The 22,950-nt window shown below is 57.0% G+C and overlaps 1 protein-coding gene across 5 annotated transcripts in view; it reads right to left on the reverse strand.

The window, feature by feature from the left end:
- Nucleotides 1–178: 178 nt before the first annotated feature.
- Nucleotides 179–22,950, reverse strand: part of ITGB4 (integrin subunit beta 4) — a 34,689-nt gene continuing 11,917 nt past the window's right edge. For 3 of the 5 annotated variants that reach the window (XM_048064174.2, XM_048064173.2, XM_048064177.2), the window contains 38 exons: nt 22,455–22,556; nt 22,007–22,211; nt 21,417–21,513; nt 20,899–21,070; nt 20,348–20,611; nt 19,576–19,665; nt 19,326–19,448; nt 19,073–19,240; nt 18,538–18,614; nt 18,175–18,386; nt 17,860–17,963; nt 17,622–17,720; nt 16,816–16,942; nt 16,563–16,682; nt 16,178–16,284; nt 15,875–15,908; nt 15,491–15,682; nt 15,202–15,305; nt 14,873–14,931; nt 14,518–14,541; nt 14,214–14,362; nt 13,954–14,133; nt 13,249–13,397; nt 12,678–12,882; nt 11,536–11,696; nt 10,916–11,096; nt 10,647–10,784; nt 9,928–10,110; nt 9,591–9,722; nt 8,369–8,569; nt 7,306–7,470; nt 6,658–6,831; nt 5,505–5,654; nt 4,635–4,823; nt 4,216–4,371; nt 3,607–3,771; nt 3,094–3,207; nt 179–2,541 (listed from right to left, as the gene is read on the reverse strand). In XM_048064174.2, the coding sequence (XP_047920131.2) occupies nt 2,399–2,541; nt 3,094–3,207; nt 3,607–3,771; nt 4,216–4,371; nt 4,635–4,823; nt 5,505–5,654; nt 6,658–6,831; nt 7,306–7,470; nt 8,369–8,569; nt 9,591–9,722; nt 9,928–10,110; nt 10,647–10,784; nt 10,916–11,096; nt 11,536–11,696; nt 12,678–12,882; nt 13,249–13,397; nt 13,954–14,133; nt 14,214–14,362; nt 14,518–14,541; nt 14,873–14,931; nt 15,202–15,305; nt 15,491–15,682; nt 15,875–15,908; nt 16,178–16,284; nt 16,563–16,682; nt 16,816–16,942; nt 17,622–17,720; nt 17,860–17,963; nt 18,175–18,386; nt 18,538–18,614; nt 19,073–19,240; nt 19,326–19,448; nt 19,576–19,665; nt 20,348–20,611; nt 20,899–21,070; nt 21,417–21,513; nt 22,007–22,211; nt 22,455–22,556 (5,415 nt within the window). In that variant the 3' untranslated portion in view covers nt 179–2,398. The remainder of the gene's footprint in view (nt 2,542–3,093; nt 3,208–3,606; nt 3,772–4,215; nt 4,372–4,634; nt 4,824–5,504; nt 5,655–6,657; nt 6,832–7,305; nt 7,471–8,368; nt 8,570–9,590; nt 9,723–9,927; nt 10,111–10,646; nt 10,785–10,915; nt 11,097–11,535; nt 11,697–12,677; nt 12,883–13,248; nt 13,398–13,953; nt 14,134–14,213; nt 14,363–14,517; nt 14,542–14,872; nt 14,932–15,201; nt 15,306–15,490; nt 15,683–15,874; nt 15,909–16,177; nt 16,285–16,562; nt 16,683–16,815; nt 16,943–17,621; nt 17,721–17,859; nt 17,964–18,174; nt 18,387–18,537; nt 18,615–19,072; nt 19,241–19,325; nt 19,449–19,575; nt 19,666–20,347; nt 20,612–20,898; nt 21,071–21,416; nt 21,514–22,006; nt 22,212–22,454; nt 22,557–22,950) is intronic. The other 2 variants (XM_048064175.2, XM_048064176.2) reach the window with 2 other exon arrangements.

Genomic DNA, 22,950 nt, shown 5'->3' on the forward strand with positions numbered 1-22,950 from the left:
CCCAGCGGGGACTGGTGGATCTCCTGTTCACACTGGTGTAACCCCCCCGTGCCAGTAGTGCCTGGGGGGCTGCGGGCACCGAGCGCTTGGCAGAAGGCCCCGGGAGCGCATCCAGCATCTGCTGGTGTGGGTGGAGGGCTTAGGGGGAACGATGCTTTTGAAAAGAAAAAGAAAGAGGCAGACTAGAGAAAATATTTATTGAGTGCAATAGGGAGCCATCTGATCGAAGACCTGCTGTCGGGTTGACCTGGAACACCGACAGCCCGAATGACCAGATGAGAATTAAAAAGTGACGCTGTTGGGGACATAACCTCATGCACACAGGGAGCACGTGCTGCCGGGGAGAGCGGCAGCTGGGGAGCTGTGTGCTTCTCTTAGCCTTTGGTTGAAATGTTTGGAAAGGGGGCTTCTATTTGAGGCTGCATTCAGTCTTTTACCTTGAATCACAAAGCACAGGGAAAGGGTCATGGAGCTCGTGGGCAGGAGAGGCAGCAGCTGGAAATGGTTCCTGCTGGGCTGGGAGAGGAAAGCCCAGCTGCAGGGGTGAGAGAGGAGCTGGAAGCCATCCCTGCTTGCTTGGGAAAGCCACAGGTTTGGTGAAGGATGCCCTGCTTCAAGTTCAAAACTGCCCCAGCCCCAGCTGCACTCCTGGAGACCCCCATGGACATCACTCATCCCTGTGCAGCTGTGCTCAAACATGTAAACCCATCCCCTCCACATGAGCAGGCTGGCGAGGAGAAGGAGCTCTCTGCACTGTCAGAGCTGGAAAATCTTTCTCTGATTCCGAAAAATAGAATAAGCCAAACCAAAAAAGCCAAGGTGCAGCATCAGATCAAATCAAGCAGGCGATGCTGCCAGGGAGAAGAGCCAGCTGCTGCTTTGGTTGAAAGCACCAAGCCAGGAAGGTGGCAGCTGCTGCTTCGGGCAGGGTCTTTTTTTCCAGCAGCTCCTCGCCTGTGCCTGTGCTGCTGAAAGAAGCCAGGGAAACGTGACTTTCATCCAGACACGGAGCCCAATTGTTCTGCGCTGGCAGAGGGCGGCGAGATGCTGGGCATCCTGCCCAGAGCCGGGAAACGAGGCCCAGCAAGGTCCTGGCTCAGCCCCGCACCCAGCTCTGTCCAAGGACGGCTAAAGCCAAGGAGAAAGGCTCAGGAGACAAGCTCAGCCTGAAGAAACGCTGCTCTTCCCAGTCCCGTTCCTCCCTTGTGTTTACCGAGTGCTCACAGGTCTCTTTTGGGACGGTGCTATTGGGCAAAAGGGCTTTTAAAGGTGATCCAACAGTTTCTGTCCACAGTCTCTGTCCACGTCAGCCTTGTGGGATGTCCTGAGCACTGTTCCCAGCTCTGGGCACCGTAACAGAGCCGTTCCTCTTGCCCTGCTCCCCAGCAGCTCTCAGTCCTTCCACAGGCATGTGCTGCAGCTCCAGCAGGTGGATGCGGTGCGCACACAGCTGCTGGCAGCCTGCTGCTGAGGGCTGCAGGGCTGGCAGACATCAACTGCCCCAAACCAGGCTTTCCATGGGGTTTAGTGGCTGTTGGATGGAGCCCTGAACTAATTTCTTCCAGTTATGTGATGCTTCTCAGCAGCCACGGTCCCAGTTTGTCCTCAGACACAGCATAGATCTCATCCGCCTCCATTTTTTTTTTATAAAATAATAAAATTTATAATATATTTATATATATACTACGAAAACTGTACAATAACATATGCAAAACAAAAAATGCATCAGAGGCCAACACGAGTAGTGCTATACAGATGAAAGGCTATACTTTGCTATCGTGGTACCAAAGGTTAGCAGCGAAGGACAGGCGCAGTAGGAAAGCAGAGGTTACCCTGACCCGCTACCATGCAGCTCTTAAAATAACCCAGAACGAAATCACCACCTCCAGCAGACAGCCATTTTCCAGAGAGCCTGGAGCAAAGGTGGGAACGGTGACCCTCTGTAAATCAGGCTGTTTCAGGATGCCATCGGCTGGGCTCCTCTCAAAACCGAGGACCCGGGAATAAATCATTGCCTTCCATTTACCTGGGGAGGCTGGGGCCGTCGAGGCACCTGCACTTCTGCAGGAGTGCTCGGATGGGTGGGCATCAAAAACGGTGTTGGAGTGACCGGTGATTGCTCGTGGAAGGCATCCTTGTAGATCCTGCAGGACTGGGGCTCCGCAAGGCAGGACAGGGGATGGCGAGCACCCGCCTGATGACCCAACCATGCCAGAGCTTGGAGTGCGCTGGGCTCTAAAGGAGAGCTCCAGAGCCTGAAGTGCCCTGGAAAGTCTCTGCCCATGGGAGGAGCTGCCCAGGCACCACGGCAGAGTCTGGATGAAGCACTCCCGAACCGTGCCATGAAGCCCTGCTAGCCCCAACGGCGGCGTCCCGCTGGCAGGCAGCCTGCCCTGGCTCAGGCCTCGTAGAACTGCCTCTCCATCTGCTTGGTGAGGGTCCCGCTGGACATCACGGTCCTGCTGACGAACTCTTTGGTGACCTGCTTGGTGAGGGTGCTGCTGGCGCTCTCCACCCGCTGGGTCGTCATCAGCATGCCGTCTGCAACGAGAGGCTTGGCGGTCAGGGCGCTGCACTGAGCATGGGGTCACGGGGAGTGGGATTTGTGCTACCTCGTGCTTTTTGGCAGAGGTTTCTCCTCAAATACCACCTCTCCAAATCAATTAATTCAGTACTCTGCTACGCCAGTCAATAAGATGGATTTTCTACCAGCTCCCGAACTCTTCTTCTTACAGTATGAGCCCATGAGTCCTTGAACTCAAGGGGGACAACGTGGGACAGCTGGACTGATGTAATTAAAATGGTCACCATACTTTTCTGAAGAGACCTAGCCTTGCAGGAAGAACTGTGATTTCATCACCAGATAGCTCCTGTGGGGCTCTAAAAACTCACATTTCCCTCTGTGACCAGGCAGCACGCAGGGAAATGGCTGCAACTGCCTGCAGGGCAGAGCAGGACGTGGTGTAGAAAAGGGCCTGGTCCTCTCCATCCATCCTGCCTGGTGGACCCCCCTGCACTGCCCGGGACATCTGAGGTTAAAGCAGAGCTGACCTTTGCTCTCCAGCGGTTTCAGAGCAGACAGCAAGCCCTTACCTGAAAAGTGGGGGTCCAGGGAGGAGTGGCTGATGCTGGTTTTGGTGGTGTATTCAGTAGGAAAGTTGTACACTTCTCTCATGTACTGCTGTCCTCCAAACTGTGAGAAAGTGCCTGGAGAGAAGGAAAAGGGGAGAGATCAGCCAGGAAACAACAAGGAGCTTCCAAGCTTGTGACCCTGCACAACGAGCACCAACGGTCAGTTCAGGAGGTTTGTCTTGTTGTCATTAGGGCCGGGTTTAGGAGGAATTGGGAGGACTGAGGACCTGTGCCTATGTGTAGAATCAGATAAATCAGATTTGTAATAAATTAAAACATCGTCAGGTTTTCATAATTGTCCCACATTCAGTGCATTTTGCAGGACAGGGACAGTGCTCACAAGGTACAACATTGCTGTCATTAAAGAGACAGAAAACGGAATCACAACCAGAGCTGGGAAGGGCTCCAGGAGTCATATTTCCTGCTCTGAGAGGCCTCTTGCCTTTGCATTCCCAGGAAGATGCGGTACCATACCTCCATCCTGAGATTCGATGGTGATGATGCCTTCTCTCTCCGGCCCGAAGCCTTGGGTGGTCTTGGCTTGCACTTTGAACTTGTACGGGATGTTCTCGCTCAGGTGGGGCACGGTCAGGGTTGTTTCTGGATTGTCTCCTTCCACGTAGATATTCCTGGGCTCCCCTAAAAACACAGACAGACTGGAGTGAAGACAGACAGACAGACAGGAGTGACCGTCCACGCAAACACCTCCCACTTCTGGCTGGCGTCTTGGCTTTCCCTAAGCTCTGTGCCACCCACAAGTTGTATGATCGCACCCTGAGAAATAGGGCAGCTAAGACAGCCCTACTTCAGTACAGTGCTGATCCTGAACAAATAACCTCCGCTGGATTTGGGCTGATGTCACGTCCTTCGTCTCCCCACTTTTGTTACACCAGACCATGCAACGACTCAAAGCATCGGGGTCCAGCTGCTCCCAGGCCTGGAACCAGTCTCACGTCCCCACTTTGCACTGATGTGAGCGCACAACTCTGTTGCTGGTCCCAGCAAAAAAAAGCAGCAAGTTTCTGCTGGAGGTTATCTTGTTTTCTGCACAAGGAATTGGTTTTCCACAGCCTTCTACCTTACCTCCTCCGTGCAGCATCTCGCAGGTGACCATGTAGCCCAGGATGGCCCCGTTGGGCTTGCGGGGCCTCTCCCAGCTGAGCTGCAGGGAATCGGGGCTGAGGGCAGTGAAGACCAGCGGTCCGGGAGCGCTGGGTGTGCTCAGCGTGAAGGGCGAACCTGCGGGGGCACAAGCGAGGGGTCAGAAGGTGGTGGGGAGGATCCCGGCTGGGGGCTGCACACAGTGTTTGTGTAACGAGCTGGGAGGCCTCAGCTACCCCAACAGCTAAGGGAAGGTGAGCACATGGGGAAAATGTCCCATTTCTTAATGAAAAAAAGGAAAGGAGAGCTCAGGATGGGGTAAAAGGAGAGAAAACCACCAGCAGTGTGGACAGAAGCAGAGCCATCAGCGCCACCCCTCCCCAGGTCCACGTCTGCCTCACCTGGAACAGGGCTGAGCGGGCTCTGCGGGTCCACCTGGGACTCGATAGTGATGACTCCTTCCCTCTCGGGGCCCCAGCCCTCCTCACTCTGCGCCTTCACCTTGAAGATGTAGGAGTGGTTGGGCAGCAGGTCCTCCACCACCACCGAGTTCTGGCCGGGGTTGGGGATGGTGAGGCGGTGCACCTCTCCTGGGACACGCGGGGAAGGGGGACATCAGCACTGTGTAGCAGGCACAAAGGCAGAGCCCTGGCTTTGTCCTAAACCCTACCTCAAATGAACTGCCTGGAAAACTGAGCCAGAAAAATTCATCCAGGGTCCCCCCCTGCTCCCCAGCCACCTCCATCACACCTTGCCCCCACCAGCTGGTAGCACAGGACCAGATGTTGCTCCAAAAAAGGCTTAGGACAAACAATAGCTTCTTGAAAAGTCAGGGATTTTTGAGCAAAGAGAACTACATTTTCACTAACTGCCCCAAGTTTCACGTAAAAACAATAAATTTTTGTTCCAATCCTTCCTCCAAATCCAACATGATGAAAAAACCTTCAGCTAAGACAGAGATGGAGAAGGAGCACAGGGTTTTTTGGAGGAGGAGTGACTCCACAAGCAATGCTAGGGAATTGTCCCCCTGACATAAGCAGGGAACAAAAAGTGCGGCTGAGACATTTCCTCAGGGCTATGGAAAGAGCAAAGTTGGGACCAGTCCCTAAATCACAGAATGGTGGTGGTTGGGAGGGACCTCTGGAGGTCATCTAGTCCAACCCTTCTGCTCGAGGAAACCCAAGAGAGCAGGCTGCCCAGAAGACCTGGGCAAGTCTCCACCACCAGAAGCTCCCAGCACTGCCCGGTGACCCATCTGCCTGCCCGCTCACCTCCGTTGAGCAGCTGGTACTGCACGCTGTAGCCCTGCACCTCCTTCTCGCAGTGCGGCTCCTGCCAGCTCACCTTCAGGGAGGTGGGCCCCAAGGCGGAGAAGACCAAACGGGTCGGGGTGTCGGGGACGCCCAGCGGCAGCCTGGAATCTGAGGCAGAACGGGACCGTCACGGCAGGGATTTGGGGGCAAGGGGTTAGTTGGGCTGGGGGAGAGGAGGGAGCAGCACGCGCAAGCGTGGGATGGTCCTGATGGTCCGGGGAGAACGTGGTGAGAACGTGGTGAGATGTCCTCTCTGCAAGCTGGCCCCATCAACAGGGGGACTGGATGGCTCTGCACACCTACAGGGATGTCCTATGACCTTGGGGTGCCACCCTTGGGTGGGACAAGGCAAGATAAGCTTCATGGCCCTGTGGCGGAGCAACCAGAAAAGGGGTCCATGTGCTGCGTGCGACCCTCTTGGCTCACCCCGAAGCAGTCCAGTCTGCCAAACCCTTCACGGGCATCTTCAGAGCAAGAGTGGCTCAGTTCAGAGTGGCCCTAACCTACAGCTAAAGCAGCCCAGGGATTGTTCAAGGGGACAGGGGCAGCTGGGACCAGAGCGGGGTGCTCCTGGCTCCCCGGAGCTCAGCCCAGTGGGACACAAGGCTTATGGCAAGCACAGAAGCCTCCCAGGGAGGTGAAGCTCAGGGATGGGCACGTGAAGCTGCTTTCTGCCCCTGCTTTCTGAGTGCAGCACACAATCGAAGTTCCTTGGCAGGACCTCATGGACTATTGGCCAAAGAGTTTGCAGAGGGACATCTCTTACGGAGCACACGTTCTCCCCAGGAGTCCTCCAAAGGCCTGTGGGGTAAGAATGGGGACAATAAGCTTGTTAGGAATGAAGAGGAGGGGACAATGAGGTGGTCAGCTCGTTAGAGCATGGTGGCAGCGGCGGTGAGTGTTAATCAGCCCACGTGGCTTGAAACACAGCTGAAGTGACCTGCAAATAGAAAGGTGGTGTGATGGAGGCACAGCCTGGGTGTTGGTGTGGCACACAGAAAGCCATGGAGAGAGGGTTTGAGGGCAGCAGATGGCAACAGCTCACAGATGGCCAGTGGCCTGGCTGGTTATGGGATGAGTGGCTGGAAGGAGACACTGGACAAAGCTGTACCTATGTACTTGCAAATCCCTGCGGACCCATCAGTCATGATTATAGAGTCCCGAAAGCCGGTGCTGGGGTAGTAACCCTTCACCTTTGCCCTGCTCCTGAAACCCACATCCCGGGGCAGCGGGATTGTCCTCCCAGCATCTTCACGGATGGGAGGGAGGGGTCTCCCTGGGTAATCTACAGAGCAGTGTAAGAGAAAGAGAGAAAGAGAAAAACACCGTTGAAGACTTCAGAGCGGGTTCAGCCCAGGTGTTGGCTCCTGCACAGAGATATATTTTTTTAAGGCTCAGATTTTAAGGTCTTTTACAACCTGACAGCGCCAGCCTGGTGTACATGCATGGAGCTGAAAGAAAACCATGCTGCTGGACAGAGTAAGAGGTAAAGACACGTGCTTTTTCTGGGGTGCTTTGCAGTTTCCCAGGTGCTCTGCACATCAGGGATGGGCACCCTGTCCAGAGTGGTCTGGAAGCAGAGCAGCCTTACCAAAGCATTTGCACATCAGTGCTAAGGACACAACCTTCCAGATCTCTGGTTCGTGGTCCCCTTTGGCAGTGAGCACAGTCCTCACCCCAAAAGGATCTGCAGGGCATGAACCCAAAGGTGGTTATGAAGGTGGAAGAGAAGAACCGGCCCCGCCACGTCCGCACTCACCGTGCCCCATCATCATCGTGGAGTAGTCTCTGGTCAGTGAGGAGCTGCCCATCACCCTGTGCTCCTGCTGCACGTGTGAGCTCATCTGGTGGTAGCTGGTGTTTGTTGCCCTGGTCAGCGTGCCGCTGCTGCCGGAGAAGTCCACCCGGCCGTTCAGCAGGTGCTCTGTGGAAGAGGGCACACCGTGAGGAAGGTGGATAGAGGGCTGGGCTTCTGCTCCAGTTTCCCTGGGGAGGAAGCAGGAGGCACCACATGCACCCTGCCTCGGCTTTGTCCTGGCTTTAGCCGCTCTGGGAGGTGGTTCTGGAGCGCTCCATCTAGAACAAGCCACGGTCACCCAACGCAATAATGGGGAAACAAACGGGGAAACAGAGACTGCCTACACCCAGCACCAGAGACACCCATGGTGCCCAAGGTAACTCCAGACCTCGGCCTCACTGGGGCACTGCCTTGTGGTTCTCTCTCTCCTTTGACGCAAACAAGTTTATAATTTCAGGTTATAAAAAAAAAAAAAAAGAAGGCAGAAGAAGAAAAACAGCCCTTTATGCAGGCGGTTTCTCCAAATCTCACTCTGGATCCCATCTCAGCTGGATCTGAAAAGCAAACTGCTTCGTTGTTCAGGTCCTTGACAAATCCTCATCCCCTCTCAGCAGGCCGGGAGAGATCAGCTACCACGAGAGAGTGATTTCTGTTTAACGGTCCAGCAGATCTGCCCTGGTAGCTCAGGGCACTCAGTTAAGGTGAGGAGCTGCCCCTGGAGGTGGTACTTAGCAGGCATCATTTGAGTTTGGCTCATGCCTTGAAGGTCCGGCCTGTTGTAGAAGCAACTTGCTAGCAGGCTCCCAAGTCCATGCCGAGATGGGGGTTACCTTGACACTCGTGAGCAGACACACCAGGACAAGGCTTTGAAGCAGACTCTACAGCACGTGAACATCACGCCAACAGGAGGACGGGCACACAAGGGGAGGAAGGGGGCACGTGCTGGGGGGGGCCCAGCCGCAGGCCCCGTGGCTCAGAGCAGGACGAGACAGGACACTCAGGGCCATACGAAGCCGTCCTTCACCTGCTTGGGGCCGGGGGGTCCCACTCCTCATCAGGCTGCCAGTAGCCACGTCGCTGTCCTCCTCGCGGAGGAGACCCTCGGTGTCCGAGGAGAGGTGGCTGCTGCCAGAGAGGCGGGGAATGGTTTCGGGTGGGAGCCTCCAGGTGATGCGGCGAAGATCCAAGTCTTCTCCCAGCAGCTGCACATATTTCCACCTGGAGCCTTTTGGGACAAGGCAAGCACTGGTGTTGGCATGATCTGCGGGGGACAGGGCGGGCTCCCCACCGCCTTCGTACTGCTTGCCAGGGAGGGGAAGGGGAAGCCACCGGGGGGAACAAGGCCCGTTGGCTGACGAGGCCAGGAGGTGCAACCATCAGGTGAGTGGTAGACGGAGGGAATGTGACATGCATGGGGTGTCCCAGCCCCAGGACTGTTTTCCAGCCCTGCGTCCGTCACGACAGAAGGTGAGAGTCCAAGTCCCACCGTATGGCTGTCCCTGTCACGAAGAGCCTGCTACACTGGTCCTCTGCTTGGGAGAGGCTTCCTTGTTCCACGATGTGCACATGGGATGGTAAGACCTTTGGTGTTCCTGTTATTTCTGTTTTCTGCAGGGACCAGGGACTTGCTTCTGGATCCCAGGCTCTGGAGAACCCCCCAGGAAAGACCCTCCAGATCCCAATGACAACCTCAGCATTTCACTTATGGCCAGTCTTCCCCTTGTTGTCCCAGTACAGCAGACAGGGGAGTCAGCCCCACTCAGAGTGAAGTGATGGAGGAAGAGCTCAGAGGCCACAGGGATCCACTGGGATCCAATTCACTGGCCAGTACCTCCCCACCACTTGGCAAGATCCCTTCTGTTGGCTTGGCCAAGACCCCGAGCACCCAAGGGACTCAGAGCTCTGTGCCTCGCCAGCTCCTCTTTTCTGACAGTAACTCTTGGTAAATTCAGACACCAAAATGAAGGGAAGATGAGCCCAGAGGGCTATGAAAAACTCCTCTACCACCCCACACCAAGATTTGCCTTTGCCTCATGGCTAAGACAAGGAGACACGGGTCTCATTTAGACTAAGACCAGTCAAGTGTTCCCAAGCACTATGCTTTGGAAGTGCTGGTCTCCACCAGCTCCATGACTCACATCTCCCTGTTGCTGTGAGGAGGAAAGGAGCAACGAAACTCATTGCTGAAAACTGTTAAGGAAAAATGAACGTTGAAAATGACCTTTGCAAAACCTGGAGCAACATACCTGAATCGTCAGAGACACTGGGATGCTTGCTGCCAACTGGAGAACGAAGCACATCTGTGCTGTACATCAGGTAGCTGTCGTAGTCCTCACCTCCTTCAGCATCGATGATGGGGACATCGGGGATGATGGGGACTGGAGGGGAGGTGGAAAATGCCATTAGACCTGCAGCTCAAAACCACACTAGCTCCACCATGCTCAGGCTGGCCTTCAGCCTTCACCAGGGTGATCAGCACGGTGGAGAGGGCAGGGTGTGAAGAAGCAGAGGGGTGATGGAGAAAACCCCCCGGCACTGCTCCTGCCTCCCCTGCTCCCCACCCAGGCAGGGCAATAAACTCACTGGACAACGGACGCCTGGGCTGCGTAGCAAGGTTGATGGTGGCTTCTCTCTCAGGCCCCCAGCCAGCACCATTTCTGGCCTTCACCATGTAGCGGTAGGGCTGGGACTCCCGCAGGTTTTCTATCAGCACCATGCGTTTCTTTGGGTCTTCCACCAGCACCTTCTTCACTGGGCCAATGGGTACTGAAAGTACAGGTGCACATTTCCCCCATGAGACACAGAGAAACCCTCCACAGCCCTTCCTTGGCCAACAGGCTTGTGGTTTGGTGTCAGGACATAGCTTGGCTCTGGGACAAGGTGCTGAGGCTATCTGGGTTGCTAGTGACAGGCATGACATAATTTTGGAGAAATCCCCAAACCAAATGCTGAAGTCAACCCGCAGCAGAAGTCTATTGCTGGCATATCAGCTACTGTCACCAGATAGCATCTTTCTGGCACCATAGTCCCTCTAGACCTATGAACTAATTTTTTAAGGTGAAAAACAACACAAAAACACTACTGAAGTGAATAGGAACTGAGGGTGCTCGTGGCTTTGAAGGGTTAAGTCCTGAGTGATGATTTCCTGAACTCCCTCCTTCTGGAAATGACCCCTCCAGATCCCACTATTACAAGAAATGCTTTTGGATCCATTTTGATTCTGCCGCAACTTGGGACCAGCCCAGATGTGGAAAGTGCTCTCCAGCTGGTAGAGCTGCCCCAGCCAGCAAATGAGCTCTTACTGTTGTCCTCGTTAACGAGTCCATAGCTGACTTCATACGCCGTGATCTCCCCGTTGGTTTCTGCGGGCTCAGCCCAGCTCAGCTGCGTCACGGTGGAAGAGACAACGTTGAAAGCCAAGCGGCCGGGCTCGCTGGGCACTGGAAAGGCAAGGACGAGGTGCCCAGGTTACTCCAGCTGGGAGCGTTCAGGTGCTCAGAGCTCCCTGAATTACAGGCACAAGGATGCCAGCTTGCTCCCATGTGGGGAAAATGAGGTACAGAGCGCTCACCGTCCTCCAGCGTGCGGCAGTGGACGATGTCGGAGTAGACCCCTTCACCCACGGCGTTGTAGGCGCAGACTTGCATCTCGTAGTCACAGAAGGGGTAGAGGTTACTCAGTTCTGCCGATGGTGATTTGACATCGATGAGGCGAGCTTCTGACTCGGGGTCCCCCTGGATCCAGTATTTCACCTGACAAAGCAAGAGAAAGCCATGATTCCTTCAGATCCTTGCCGTAACAGGAAAGGAGTTCCTCATCTCTTCTTAGAGCTGTTCTGGGAAAGCCACGGTGTGGTGCCACCCCTCCAAAATGGGGGGCCAGGACGCTTATGGTATCTTCAGCCCTTCCTATCTCACCTACACCCCATACAGCACAGGCAGGTGTCCTCCAGCACCTTCCCTGCAGCTCTGCCCAGTGGTAAGTGATAGAAAAGGAGATGAACCCACCAGAAAACTTTCCTGCAACCCCCACATCCACCCAGCAATTCCAAGGATGGAGGGAGGCCAGAAGGGGAGAGCTAGCTCCCTCCTTTGGGTCTCTTCTCCCCATCCCTTCAGCACGAGTGACCATGTACATGCAGCAGCTGCAGGATGGGACCCACATCCTCCCCGATCCACTCTCCCCCCTTACCTTGTACCCCAGGGGTTTTCCTGGTGGAGGAAACCAGCTGAAACGGATTTTCCTGGAGCTGAGAGCCTGGGCATTGGGATTCAGCGGTGCACCCAGGCGGCCTTTGGGGGACTGGGTGACCTGGCCCATGCCAGTCAGCGGGGGGACGCCATCCACCACCTCTGCAGACATGAGGAAACGAGAGCACATCAGTGCCTGTGCCCCGCGGGGATGGAGAAGAAGGAAACGTGCCTCTTCCTAGCACTGCCTGGTCATTATCGAGTGAACCTCTTAAAGCATTTCTGAAGGGTAGATCCCCATCACAGGGAAGGGAAACTGAGGCACCCAGTGATGACATCCCCCAAACCACACAGCTAGCTGGCACAAGGGTCTGGCTCTGACCCGCCCGAGTCCTGCACCTCTTTCTCTTCTCACAGTCTGCCCAGGTAGGAAGAACTTGGCTTCTTGCAGCTGAAAACCCTTAGTTCTGTCTGAATATATTTAGTAATGCTTCCACATCTTGTTTGCTTGCCCTGTGTGGCCATGAGAGGAGCAGGAGATGTGCAGAGCCTTCTCAAGTCACAGAATCACAGAATATCCCGAGTTAGAAGGGACCCACAAGGATCATCGAGTCCAACTCCTGGAACCACACAGGTCTACGCAAAAAGTCCCCCCTTTGTTTCTCCTAGAAAGCCACCAAGGCCTTGCCTGTCCCGGGAAGCTGCTCTGGTTACTCCAGTGACAAGGGACTTTTTTATCCCCAGTATTCCTAGCCTTTACCATGATAAATCTCTCTCCATTATTGACCCATTTTCTGACAGCTCTTACAGCTCTGTATGGCCACAGTCACAGGAACCACCAAGCACAGCTCCCAGAAAGGGAGCCTCTCCTTTATTTTAACAGCTTTTTCTTCAAATCCCCAAGGAAAAGGAAAAAAGAATGCCCTCTATTTCCTTTTACAGTGTAGATACTCATCTTCTTCCCACCCAGTGCCTATACCCGCTCAAGCCTCTAGAGGGAGACCCAAATCTACCAGTGGGAGCTGGAGGCACCTCCTCATCCCTGCCCTTAGGGTGAAGAGCAGGGTTTGGAGCTCTGCAGGACCCGGGTGGGCTGGTCCTGCTGGGGTCCCCCACCTCCTGCTGCCATCTGCCAGCCCCTACCTGGGTCAGCGATGGTCACCGTGGTCTGGGGGTAGCGGCCGATCTTGGCGCCGTACTTGGGATGGAGGAGGTCGATGGCGAACTGCTTGAGCTGGCAGTTGTGCAGGAGGGTGTCTATTTCGGTGAGCTCTAGCAAGGAGACCTGGACCTCTTTCCGGGTCTCGCCGGGCTGGAAGATCAGGTCGCCTTCTGCAAAGACGTAGTCCTGGAGGAGGAGGGAGAGGTGTGTGGTCAGAGCACGCAGCACCTGTGAGACGGTTCCCAGCGAGCTTCCCCTCGTCTCCCAGTGAGCCTCCAACTGGCCTCCCAGTACCCACAGCTCAGGGGGCAGCCAGCACCCTCTGGCTCAGGTGCAGGCAGCCTCTCAGGTCCCTGAGGCACAGGGAACAAGGGCAGAAATCAGGAATAGAGGAGAATGTGTCTGTCCGCGTGCTAAACACAAGCCTTGGGTCCACCTTCTCCTGGCCACGTCCCCTTTGAACCCAGTTCAGTTTTCCTGCAGCCCTGGGGTTGGTTCCTTCCTTGGTGTCTGCTCGTTCCTGCCTGCCAAGGACAGGAGCATTGTCCTTACCCTGCCATCCTTGGCAGTGAGATCTCGGGTCCTGTAGGTGACTTGGGACTTCCCGTTGTCTATGATCTCCCGCAAGACAGGGATCTTGGCCACCTTGTCAAAGCGGCTGTGGGAGTAGGCTGGCTGCAAGAAGGTGATGAGGCTGCTGGCTGGAAGGGCAGGACAGAACAAATGTGTAAATACATGAAAAATCACATTACAAGCACCCAGGAAGAGAGTTCCTACCACCCATAGGTATGAACTGCATTTGAAATACCACTGCATGGACTGGAGACTTTACCAGTCCTCTTGCTCCCTGCTCAAAACAACCACACAGAAAGCAGAGGCAAATCACTGGGGGCATTCACCTGCCCCAAGCACAGCATAAGAGGGCTTCCACTACATCACTCCAACAACCTTAGAACTGCAGCAGCAAAGGCACGTGGCCAGCCTTGGATCTGCCACGCAACTGATAGCACTTAAACCTGTGATGGTCAAACATTTTGGTCTCTGCCACCAGGGATGATGACCCTCCCCTGGATGCTTTAAAAGATGCTCTAGTTTAGACCCAGGTGCCTTCAGATAGCAGTCACCAGGCAAGTCTCTGGCTTGTGATGCTGGGGAACTCAGCACCTTCCTTAGGAACCACATGAGTCCATCTGGACATGGGGCACACCAACACAAATGCCCTTGGTCATGCCTCGTGCCATGGCTGCTGCCCTTCACCTTGTTCTTTGATGATGGTGATGTTGACCAGCCTGCGTCCAATCTCTGCGATGCCGGTGGGGACATCAATGGCCTCCACCTGCAGCTGCTTCTCATCATCATCATCCTCCCTGATGAAGAGCGGGACGCGGACATCCACCAGCTCCACGGCTTCTTGGAACTCCACCATCCCGTGAGCATCTGGGGGAAGCGGCGACGGTGAGAGGTGGGAAATGCCCCCTCTGCCCGGCCAGAACGCAGCGCTGGGCTCCGCTCCCTACCTTGATCCGAGGTCACAGTGTAATAACCCGGTGAAACCTTCAGGTCGTTGAAAGCCTCGTGGGAAACGTGCTTCTCGGTGACTTTGATGATGTCCGTCTTGGCCGAGCGAGGGGCGGTGAGCACAGTGTCCACGATGGTGTGGTCCTGCCTGCGGCCGGGGGGGAAGAGAAAGCAGGGGAAGAGCTGAGGCCAGGTTTGCTCATCGCACACAGCAGCTGGAGGGGTTAGCGGGTTTGCAGGGCGCTCCACCACCCACACTCCTGCACACGAAGAGGGAGAAGCAGCGAAGAGAGCTCCACTTACCTTTTCCCAGAATTGGGCTGTACCCTGAGGGGAAATAAAATAAAATAAAAAATAAATCAGAGTGAGTAACGCTTCTGGGGAGACAAAGCTCTGGGTGAATCACAGCCCTGCACATGTCTGAGCCGTGGCAGATACCCTGCAGGCTCCAGCCATGGGGAGCGGTGCCAAGCCTTCCTGCAGAGCCCGTGGCCCCCGGCAGGTGAAGCTCCTCACTGGGCTCACGTTGGGAAGGGCTCGCAGACCCTGCTCCCTCCCAGCTCACAGATTTCACACCCTTTCCCATCCTCTTCCTCATCAGCAGCGCCCTGGGGCAACCCTGACCCCGAGACAGGCGTTCTCCCCCCCAGTGACCCACCTGAACTTGGTCTGCTGGAGCTTGTGGCAGCCCGGGATGTGCTTGTAAATGTCGTTCAGCTGCAGGGAGCAAGAGGGACACGGGGTTTGTCCCAGGACATAGCCAGAGGCTGCAAACTGAAGCTAAACAGGAGCTTCAGGAGCAAACCTCATCAACGTGATACTCTGATAATTCTTAGTGTTTGTGCTTTCTTTCGGAAAGAGGAAAAAATCAGGAAAAATCTCTTCTTCATTTCAGGGACTGAGTGTCCAGGGAAGGTGCCGCGGCCACCACCGCCGTGGCTGTGCCCCATCCCACCCCAAGCCCCCCCCAGGTGCTCAGGCCCTTACGTTCTCCTCCACTTCCTTGCGCAGCTGCTCGCACTCCCGGCTCTCCGGCTTCGTGAGGTTCTGCGTGAAAAGCCGGGTCAGCCTCAGAGACAGCCCGTAGGGAACTGCAAGGAGAAATGCCCCGGTCAGCTTTCTTCCCTCCAGGTCAGAGAAATAACCCAGCAAAAGCTGGATGTGTGGGGATGTGCGTGATATATGCGGGGATATGGTGTCCGGATCCCATGGCTTCATGCCCTTTATGGCACCACAGCACCTCCTCGGGGTCCCGTTCCTCGGGTGAGACACTTACTGAGATCTTTGGGGTTGGCGGTGGCGGCGTGGGAGGCGAAGCCCTGCTTGTGGACGTTGTTGTTGATCTTCCAGCGGACGGTGTCCCGGCCCTTGAGGGACCCGCTGCGGACCATGGGGGTGTCCAGGTGGTCGGTGGACATGAGGCTCTGGCGCAGCATGTAGTGGTCCTCCTTGAAGCCAACCGTGCGACCTGCAGAGCAGGGGCAGAGTCAGACTGCCACGCCAGCTGCTGTGGGGCAGGGAGGACGGGCAGCAGCTCGGCTCTGCTAGGAGATGGCCCTGATTTACCACCCCAGGAGGAGAACCCTACTTATGTCCCTCCCAGGAGGGCAGTAACCCCACAAACCCCTCTCCCCCCCTCCCCCATTCAAAGGGCTGGTACCTCGTGCACAGCAGGGAAGCAGGGCCAGGCAAGCCTAGAAAAGACATGACCAAACACACAGTCACTCTGCAGCCAAGGGTGTAAAAATCCCAAGTCTCCAGCTGGGAGGGCTCACAGCAGCAGGGCTGGAGCAAGGATGGGTGGGCAGTGGATGAATGGGGCTCTGGAAGGTGATTTTAGCCAGATATCCTTTTAGTGGGGGAAATCACACCGCAATTCATGCCAGCAACAGCAGAGGTGCTGGACGTCTTCAGGACGCAGCCCTGGTGGAGGCAGGATGTGTTTGGGAAATTTGTCGCTCACCTTGCAGCAGGCGCAGAACCTCCAGCAGAGCAGCAGCAGCAGCCCCAGGAGAAGGATCAGGAAAATGAGCAGCGGGATGAGCCAGAGGAAGCTTCCCGGAGGGCACTCTGCAAGTGACAGCAGCACTGGCTGTGACTGCAGGGCAGCAGCCAGGGGAGGGAATGGGGAGAGCACGGCCACGGCTCTCGGAGGGATGGAGCAGCCCAGAAGCTTCTCTCCCGGCACTCACAAGGAGAAATGCTGCCCAGGGAGAGCTCTGCCACCTCTTGGCTCACACCCAAGGGGCCATCCAACACTTTGCATCTCTCCCTGCCTGTGCTGGGTGCTCATCACCAGAACTGCTGCTCTTTGAGGATGCTAATCTCCACCTCCCGTGCCTGCTCACCTTTCTTCTTCTGCACCTGGACGGTGGCGTTGGGGAGGATGCTGGGGTCTCCCTTCAGGGTGTAGTGGTAGGTGCAGTCGTCCTCCTCGTCCTGGAAGGAGCAGTGCTCGCTGGCCTCCTCTGTGAACAGATTGGGGACACGATCACCAGGCTGCGGAGTGACCAGGACTGGGAAGCCCGATGCTAAGCACGAGGAGACACCAGGGCATATGTGCACGGGGCAGGCACACCACGCGTGTCTGCGTCCTGCTACCTTTCTTCAGCTCCTCCACCATCTGGACCTGGAGGTGGCACATGCTGCAGTTCCCTCTCCTGTTGCCCGTTCCCCAGGCCTGGCACTGAACGCAGTCCCGGATGCTCTCGCAGATGGCCTGGAAGCCCTGGGCAGAGGCACAAGGCACCGTCAGGAGACCGGCCACGGGGCAAGCATCGTGCCCGGAGGCAGGCTGGGGAGGTCTCTCCAGCCACCTGCCTCAGAGGCATCCTGAGCCACGCAGTCCTGGCCCAGAGGCTGGAGGTGTTTGGGCTGGATGGAAGTGCTGAGCCCTCACCATCTCTCCAAAACCTCTTACACCAACAGCCTACATCAGGGCAGCAATCAGATCTTCTCCAAGGGCTTTAGGTGGCCTTCCCAGAACACAACCGAGCCAGCTTTCTCCACTCCACGTGGCATTAGCATGTGTTGTCAGTAGGAAAACTGAGGCACCCAGCCATGAAATGAGTTTTTATGGCCTTGGGGCAGATCAGAACAAGCCAGGAGCTGAGACTCAGACTCTGCCCTGCCCCTGGGTGCATGCCCTTCACCTGCGCGCAGGCACACAAGGCACACGTGTGGCACCCAGGGGCTGTAACGCCTCTGGGGGCACAGCAAGCCCACGGCTGCAGGGTGGTCCCACCACAAACCCATCCCAGCCATTTCAGCACAGGTGAGCCCGTGCCCTGCTCAGGACTTTGCTCCCGACCGAGATATGCCTCCACCTTCGCTTTGCTCTCCTTCCCTACAGGCTCTCGATGGGAAGGAGAAGTGAGAGCCCCGAGGGTCCCCAGGCTGAGGCTCACCAGGGAGTAGCTGATCTCGCAGGTGGAGCTGATGTACACAGACGCCTTGTCACAGATGCACCGGCCACACTCGCACCTCCCCTGGTTGTTGCAGATGCCCTGGGAAGCAGAGGGGACAGTCGGTGGCTGAGAGCAGCCACAGGCAGCAGCACCGGGTGCCAGCGAGCTGCTGCCGGCTCCCCGTGTCCCCAGCACGGGGACATTTGCTATGGCTTGGCGTGGCCTGGCCAGGACGTACCCCCCGGCTGTCGATGCAGGTGTCGTTGCTCGTGGGACACTCGCAGCCCGGGCCCTCCCAGCCGCTCTCACACACGCAGGCACCCTTGGAGCAGCGACCGCGATCTGCAAGAGGGGACGTCACCGCGCTGCGCCACTCCCAGGCACCCTCCCTGGGCTTTCCCAACATCTTGGGGTGCATCCTGAGCTCAGGAATGCCCCAATCTCCCCTGTCCCCGCAGCCCACAGCCCGTTCGTTATTCACCCCTCTGTGCCAGCGGCTGGAGACACTCAGACCTGCAGGCACCGGAGAAAGGGGCAGCGGGGTGGCACTCACCGTTGCAGAGGAAGCCGGAGGTGCGCGGGCACTGCAGGACGTCGTACTGGCAGAAGTCCCCGTCGAAGCGCTGCGCCTGGCCCTCGAGGTTGCACTGGCACTTCCCGCAGAGACACTCGCCCCGGCCCGAGCACACCTTGTCGTCCCCAGGGCGGATGCAGTCTGTTTTGTTGGAGGACAATTCCGCGGAGCAGTGGCACGTGTCCCCTTGCCTGATGGAGAGGAGATGGCGCTGAGAGAGGCAGGAGCAGGGCACGGGGGCTGTCCCCAGGCAGGGCCCACAGGGCACAAGTGTGCACCCCGGTGGGTTGCCAGACATGGCCAGAACCCCCAGAGGGGCACAAGGCTTAGCAAATTCCTTACCAGCCTTTGTGGCAGATGCACTGTCCACAGATGAAGTCCCCATGGAAGTTGCACTTGGGTGAGGAGAAGACTGCATGCTGCAAAGAGAGAGCGAGAAGGTGCTGCTGGGTGGGCTCAGTTCCCCCAGGGGGCATTTCAGGAATCACAAAGGCAGAGCCAGGGAAAAGGCTTTGCCCACGAGACCGAGCTTTGCAGGACAACAAGCACAGCTCAGTGTGGGCTGTGGTGAAAATGTCCTTGGGCTGAGCTCTGGGGGCAGCTGGGGACAGCCACCTCCTTCCACCTGTGAGCCAGCACTTCCAGCCAGGTAGCACAGACCGGCCTGCTCAGCACGGGCAGGATGGGTGCCCAGCACCCCATAGCAGTCTCTTGGGTGTTCAAAGCTGCATCCTGGGGTCTCCCAGCCCAGAACTCAAAACCTCCAGCTCCGAAAACCAGGAGCTGCTGGCACCGAGCTGCAAGGGCTGACCGGGACCCGCACGCGTTGACCGGCGCGTTCCCAGGAGGGGGGCACATCGGCAAACACAACCCGTACCTGTTCACAAGGGCACACATCGCAGACCACCGAGGCTCTGACTTCAAGGCTGTCGCTCAGGGACGTGGGCTTCACGTGGATAACTCCCTGCCGGTCTTTCTCGGGGAGGCTGCAGACATGCTGCCCACCGACGTACTCGAGCGCCTTCACGCGCACCTTGAACTTGCCCTGCAGGGAAGGGGCAGTTGGGTGAGCCCCGTGGAGCGACCCCGCCGCCGGCACCCCGCTCGTGCCTCCCGTCCCGTGCACCTACCACTTCCCCTCGGGTGATGTTGAAGGAGCCGGATTCTGTCTTTTGGTACATGGAGGAGCTGAACTCTGTCTTCAAGGCCTTGGGGACGTAGTCAGCCCGGATGTCCATCTTGGAGCGGATGCGCTGCGGGGGCAGGAGGTGATTACAGCCCTGATTTTCTGCAGCCCCACTGTGGCCACCCCATGGCCTGCCCCGGAGGGGCCACATCCTGCCCTGGGAGCAAGAGCGAAGCCCCGGAGGGCACCGTTACCTCGAAGGCTGTGCGAAGCAGCTCCACGATGTTGGATGAGTCTTCTTGGAGCACCCCGATCTCAGAGATGGGGAAATATTTGTGCAGCTTCTGCAGGGAGAAAGGAGCTCAGTGGGGCACAGCACCGCCACGGCAGGTCCAGCTGCTGCCCTTCCTGGGTGGCCGGGAGCTGCCTGGGAGCAGCAACCCCTACAGCTCCCAGGGTCTGGTGCTCAGCCCAGCCTGAGACCAGGGCAGTGCTATCTGGGGCTGCTGGGATATACAGACATGATTTTAGTAAGAAAGAAAACATTTTTTAGTAGGAAACAGGGAGGGAACTGCCTGGGAGAAAGTCCTTGCATCAACTATGTCAGGTCCTCAGGGATGTTCTCAGCTCAGCTGCACCAAGGTCTTGGGAAACCTCATCTAACGCTGCCATGGGCTCGGCTTTGAGCTTTTGTTCAGTGGAGCAGAGACCTCCAAAGGTCCCTCACAACCTCAACTGCTCCCCAGCTCTCCCCGCACTGCTTTACATGAAGCAGCCACCAAAATGAGGAGAGCTCCAGAAGCTCAGGCTCCTGCACCCCAAGCAAGACACCCTGGGACCTCCCACACCCCAGAGCAGACCCCAAGTGCCACAGCACACTCCTGAATTGCCAGGGCATCGGTTCAGCACGTGGGGACCAGAGATGAGAGAACATTTTCTCCTGACAGCTGAGCTGCAGGCAGAGGAGCGATGGTCCTGGAGGACGGGTGAGCCCCCACAGCTCCCCCACCTCTGGGGTCTCCTCACCTCGTAGTAGCTGTAGGAGTGGTTGGTGACAGCAAAGATGGGGATGATGTTGTGCTGGCCCAGCAGGCGCACCAGGGTGGGCACCGACGGATAGTCCTGCTTGGTGTCATACACGTAGGTGCCCCTGGAGTCCAGGTGACACTTCTCATCGTTCCTTGCCAGGATCCCTGCCAGGACATTGGTGCCGTCAGCTTCGTAGTGAAAGGCAGACTCGGTGGAGAACACGAGCAGGTGCGTGCTGTCCTTCCTCCAGCCGATCTTGTCCTACAGCCAGGGATGGGGAGAAGAGACCATTATCTCCAAGCCCAAACCACCGCACGTTGGCAGGTCAGGATTTGGAAAACCCCAGGGACAAGGCATCACCTCCACCTGGCAGCAAACACAACCAGCTACGTGGCCCCAGCAATGCCAGCCAGCAGTTCTCTGCCTCCCCCAGCAGCACCCCAATGCATGGGATGTCCCCATGCTGCATCTCTTTCCCTCATTACCCAGATGGGCTCATTAAGACCAGACCCCCGCCCCATTCGTTCCCCATGCCCCCAGCCCCTCACCTTGCACACAGCTGTCTGCAGGATGGCATCAAAGCCACCCTCGGGGGCATCCAGGTTGCCAGAGATGCGCTCCTTCCTGAGCTCCTGGCTGAAGTAGTTGATGTTGCTGGTCAGGCGGATGACGTTTTTGAAGGAGAAGGGGGAGTCGGCGTTGTTCCAGGGCTCGCGAAGCCTAGGAGAGAGCAGGAGAGCAAAGGGATGCTCCAGCAAAGCGCTGCTTGCCCAGTGGCTGGAGCAGTGAAAGTCTCAACCTCTCCTCGCTTTGGGGACCTCATGGAGCTGCTCGCTGCCCCCCAGCTGCATGGCCACAAGGAGGGGAAGGGTGGGAGAGCATTTGGGCAGACACCAAGCAGAAGAGGGGGAGGTGGAGGCAAAGGAAAGCCACGCAACCTGTCATGGCAGAGCAGGAGAAAGATGGACAGAGGCTCTGGCACTACAGATGGAGAAAGCCACAGAGAAGCACAAGGGGGCTCCTGCCCTCCCCTCGCTGCCCCCAGGGACCCCTCAGCCCCACTCACTTCTCAGGCCTCATGTCTGTCTGCGGGGACGAGACTTTGTCCACAAACTTGCCGAAGCCGATGGTGTAGTTGGAGGTCAGGGCTTGCAGGAAGTCAGCTGGGAGGGAGGAAAGAAGGGATGTGAATAAGGAGACACCCACCAGGCTGCTGCTCCAGGGTGTCCTTTCCTAGCATCTTCCTGGCTGGTTGTGTCTTAGCTAAAACTACCAGACTGTCAGCTTTAAAGCTCTTTAGGCTTAGGGCTCGTCTTTTTTGGGTAGTAAGCTATGTCACATTTGGGAGCTCCTTGCCAAGACTGAGGCTTCTGCAACAGCACAAACCCCACCGGCAGGGTCAGGATGCCAAAGGACCGCACAGGACAGCCCTGCAGGACAGCAGTCCCACACTGGGAGGACACAGGAAGGTCCCTGCAGGGCCAGGAGGGACATCCCCCCACCAAGCTGCACGGGGCAGGCACAATTATAATCTAATTAATACAGGCACCTCTCAGTCCTTTGCCGACAAAGGATTTGGGGCTGCAGGCAGGAGCGAGCTGCCCCCCTTCACGGGCACAAGACCCGTCTCCCTGCTTCACCCAGCTCTCATCTCACCTAGGTTGTGGCCCATGCTTTTAAGGTTGTCCAGGTCATCGGACATAGAGTAGGAGAAGTCCATGAGGATGTAGAGATCCACGGGGCTCTCCAGGGGCTGGAAGACGTCCATGTTGAAGCTCATCTCCTCCCCAGCCCGCAACCGCATGAACATGCCCTGGGGGGCCACCTGGGTCCTCTGCAGGCGCGTGTTGATGCTGATGTTCTGCGAGGGGAGAGCGGTGTGAGGGGACGGACACCAGCTCCCAGGAGGGTGCAATTAGGGGAAGGCCAGGAGGGGAAGTCAAAGGGCCGGGACAGGTGGGAGGGAGCTGATTTTGAGTAGACCCTACATAAAAAAAATGGTCTGGATCTTGCATTTTTCCTGCAGGAGATTATATAGGAAAGAGGCTGGGGATGGTGGGGCCCCTCGGGAGGAGCCGAGGCAGCAGTGCCGCCCAGCACCCACCTGCTCCGTCCGCATCTCGCCCCTCATGTAGACGATGCTGGCCTCCCTGCAGCCGTAGCGCAGCAGGTTCTCCCGCAGGTCGCAGCGGGGCTCGTCGAAGCTCTGCAACGGGGTGAGAGCAGCATTATGAGCACCAAAAACAGCAAATCCTCCCCACAGGGAGGGCACGGAGCTTGTGAAGATAGCAGGGTCCCTGCCGAGGTGATTGGCTCCAGAGAGCCCTTGCAAGCAGCAGAGGGGCAGGGAGATGGGGATGAATCTCATCCAACAGTGCCAATGTCCTCTGGCTCAAGGGGAATTTGAGCACCAGCAAGTCACTGGGCTGTCTGGGACAAGATTCTCCCTCCGTCCCTCGGGCACTCCTCCCCACGGAGAGCTGCAGGCCTGGCCAACAGGCGTTTTCTGATAAATCCCTGTATTCTGGAAGTTTGCCCCAGACTCTCCCTCCTCCCTGCTTGCCAGTGCCTGAGCCAAGGGAAATCCACGTCTCTGAGCT

Source organism: Anser cygnoides, chromosome 19 (genome assembly GCF_040182565.1).
Source record: "Anser cygnoides isolate HZ-2024a breed goose chromosome 19, Taihu_goose_T2T_genome, whole genome shotgun sequence".
NCBI classification, from domain to species: Eukaryota; Metazoa; Chordata; class Aves; order Anseriformes; family Anatidae; genus Anser; species Anser cygnoides.